This window comes from Epinephelus moara, chromosome 5 (genome assembly GCF_006386435.1).
Source record: "Epinephelus moara isolate mb chromosome 5, YSFRI_EMoa_1.0, whole genome shotgun sequence".
Taxonomy (NCBI): domain Eukaryota; kingdom Metazoa; phylum Chordata; class Actinopteri; order Perciformes; family Serranidae; genus Epinephelus; species Epinephelus moara.
Genome location: NC_065510.1, coordinates 29389118 through 29391412, shown reverse-complemented (window position 1 = coordinate 29391412; position 2295 = coordinate 29389118). Strand labels below are relative to the sequence as shown.

At 39.6% G+C, this 2295-nt stretch overlaps 1 protein-coding gene across 1 annotated transcript in view; it reads right to left on the bottom strand.

Moving 5' to 3' along the window:
- Positions 1-80: 80 nt before the first annotated feature.
- The window catches only part of LOC126390820 (zinc finger protein ZFP2-like), a 23292-nt gene continuing 21077 nt past the window's right edge, over positions 81-2295 (bottom strand). Inside the window, exons 2-5 of the mRNA XM_050045290.1 lie at positions 1834-2001; positions 1666-1749; positions 1046-1497; positions 81-140 (exon numbers count right to left, since the gene is read on the bottom strand). Coding sequence (XP_049901247.1) covers positions 81-140; positions 1046-1497; positions 1666-1749; positions 1834-2001 — 764 coding nt within the window. The remainder of the gene's footprint in view (positions 141-1045; positions 1498-1665; positions 1750-1833; positions 2002-2295) is intronic.

Genomic DNA, 2295 nt, shown 5'->3' with positions numbered 1-2295 from the left:
GACAATATTTCCAAACTTTTTCATGACTTTTCAAGGACTCATGAAGATTTTTTTTTCTCTCCCCACTTGCCCGGCGGTTTTCAAACATCAGATTCAAACTCTATGTAAACATAATTGGCACACAGGAAGGGAGAGACAAACTGAGGGAGAAAATGACAAAACAATAACAACAGCAATTGAAAATAAAGAATATGCAGTAGGTGTATTTCTTGACCTGAAAAAGCTTTTGACACTGTTGATCACAACTTATTATTAAAAAAGTTATTTAAATATGGAATTAGAGGGGTTGCTTTAACATGGGTAAGTAGTTACCTGAAAAATAGAAGTCAGTATGTTCATATTTATAACGCCAACTCTAATCTGAAGGATGTCACATGTGGGGTTCCACAGGGATCTGTTCTGGGACCACTGCGATTTATATTATACATCAATGAAATATGTGTAATCTCCAAAATAATGAAAACAGTATTATTTGCAGATAATATAAAGCTGATATAAAACTAAAAATCAGTCATTGCCACAAAATATTCAGAATTTGTTCCAAGCAAGAGACAAACACCATAACTTGAGAGGATTGGACATGTTCAATAAACCCTTGGCAAGAACCAATTCTAAATATCACAGCATCACAGTCAAAGGAGTCAAAATATGGAATGAATGTACAGATGAAATGAAAAACAGAAGCACTTTAAACAAATTTAAAAGATTGTTCAAAAACAGTAGATTGCATGAATATGAAGCACAGCTGGCACAGGAACTATCATCCTTCCATGGGTATCCAATCCACACTACAACTAGGTTTTCTAATATCTTATAGTCAGAACCAGAAGTATTCCAGCTCGCATTTGTGACTGTATTTCTTTGATTATGTATGTATGCATGCTAATATGCATCTGTGAATCTATATTTAATTGTAGCAACATTACTTGAAATAAGGGGTAGGTCAAGATAAGTGCATAACTTATACCTACTCCTTTTCGAAGGCTAAGTATTTACCTCTGTTACTATGATTGTTTTTTTTATTTTATTTTGTATGACTGATTACCTTATTGATCNAGGCCTCTGAAAGCTCTGCCACATGTTTTGCATGTAAACAGTCTCTCTCCTGTATATGTGTGACTTCAACTGGAACCTCTGTGCTCAAGTGATGCACCTTTACACGTGTGTGGGTTCTCATGTGGACTGTCAAGTTACTGGCAGTTCTGAAGTGTCTCCCACATGTTTTGCAAGTATACGGCTTCTCCCCTGAATGAGTCCTCATGTGGATTAACAAGGCACTATTACGTCCGAAAGCTTTCCCACATACGTTACAAGTATGTGGCTTCTCACCTGTGTGAGTCCTCATGTGGACTAACAAGTCACCATTACGTCCGAAAGCTCTCCCACATACTTTACAAATATGTGGCTTCTCACCTGTGTGGGTTCTCATGTGGGCTGTCAAGTGACTGACAGTTCTGAAGTGTCTCCCACATGTTTTGCAAGTATACGGCTTCTCCCCTGTGTGAGTCCTCATGTGGACTAACAAGTCACCATTACATCCGAAAGCTTTCCCACATACTTTACAAGTATGTGGCTTCTCACCTGTGTGAGTCCTCATGTGGTCTAAAAAGTGACCATTATATCTGAAAGCTCTCCCACATGTTTTGCAAGTATACGGCTTCTCACCTGTGTGAGTCCTCATGTGGACTAACAAGGCACTATTACGTCCGAAAGCTCTCCCACATACGTTACAAGTATGTGGCTTCTCACCTGTGTGAGTCCTCATGTGGACTAACAAGTCGCCATTACGTCTGAAAGCTTTCCCACATACGTTACAAGTATGTGGCTTCTCACCTGTGTGAGTCCTCATGTGGACTAACAAGTCACCATTACGTCCGAAAGCTTTCCCACATACGTTACAGGTATATGGCTTCTCACCTGTGTGAGTCCTCATGTGGACTAACAAGTGACCATTACGTCCAAAAGCTCTCCCACATATGTTACAAGTATGTGGCTTCTCACCTGTGTGAGTCCTCATGTGGACTAACAAGACACCATTACATCCGAAAGCTTTCCCACATACATCACAAGTATACGGCTTCTCACCTGTGTGGCTGTTCAGGTGTCTCTGCAATTTTGACTTGCACTCAAAAACTTTACCACATACGTCACATTTTAAAGGCTTTTTACCTGTATTTAAGTTGATCACAGCAGAGGTGTGTGGACTGTTACTGTTAATTTCACGTTCATGATGTCTTTTCTCTGCTTGAAGCTCTGTGTTTCTAGTTGATCCTGAGTCTCCATGCTGGTATTCTT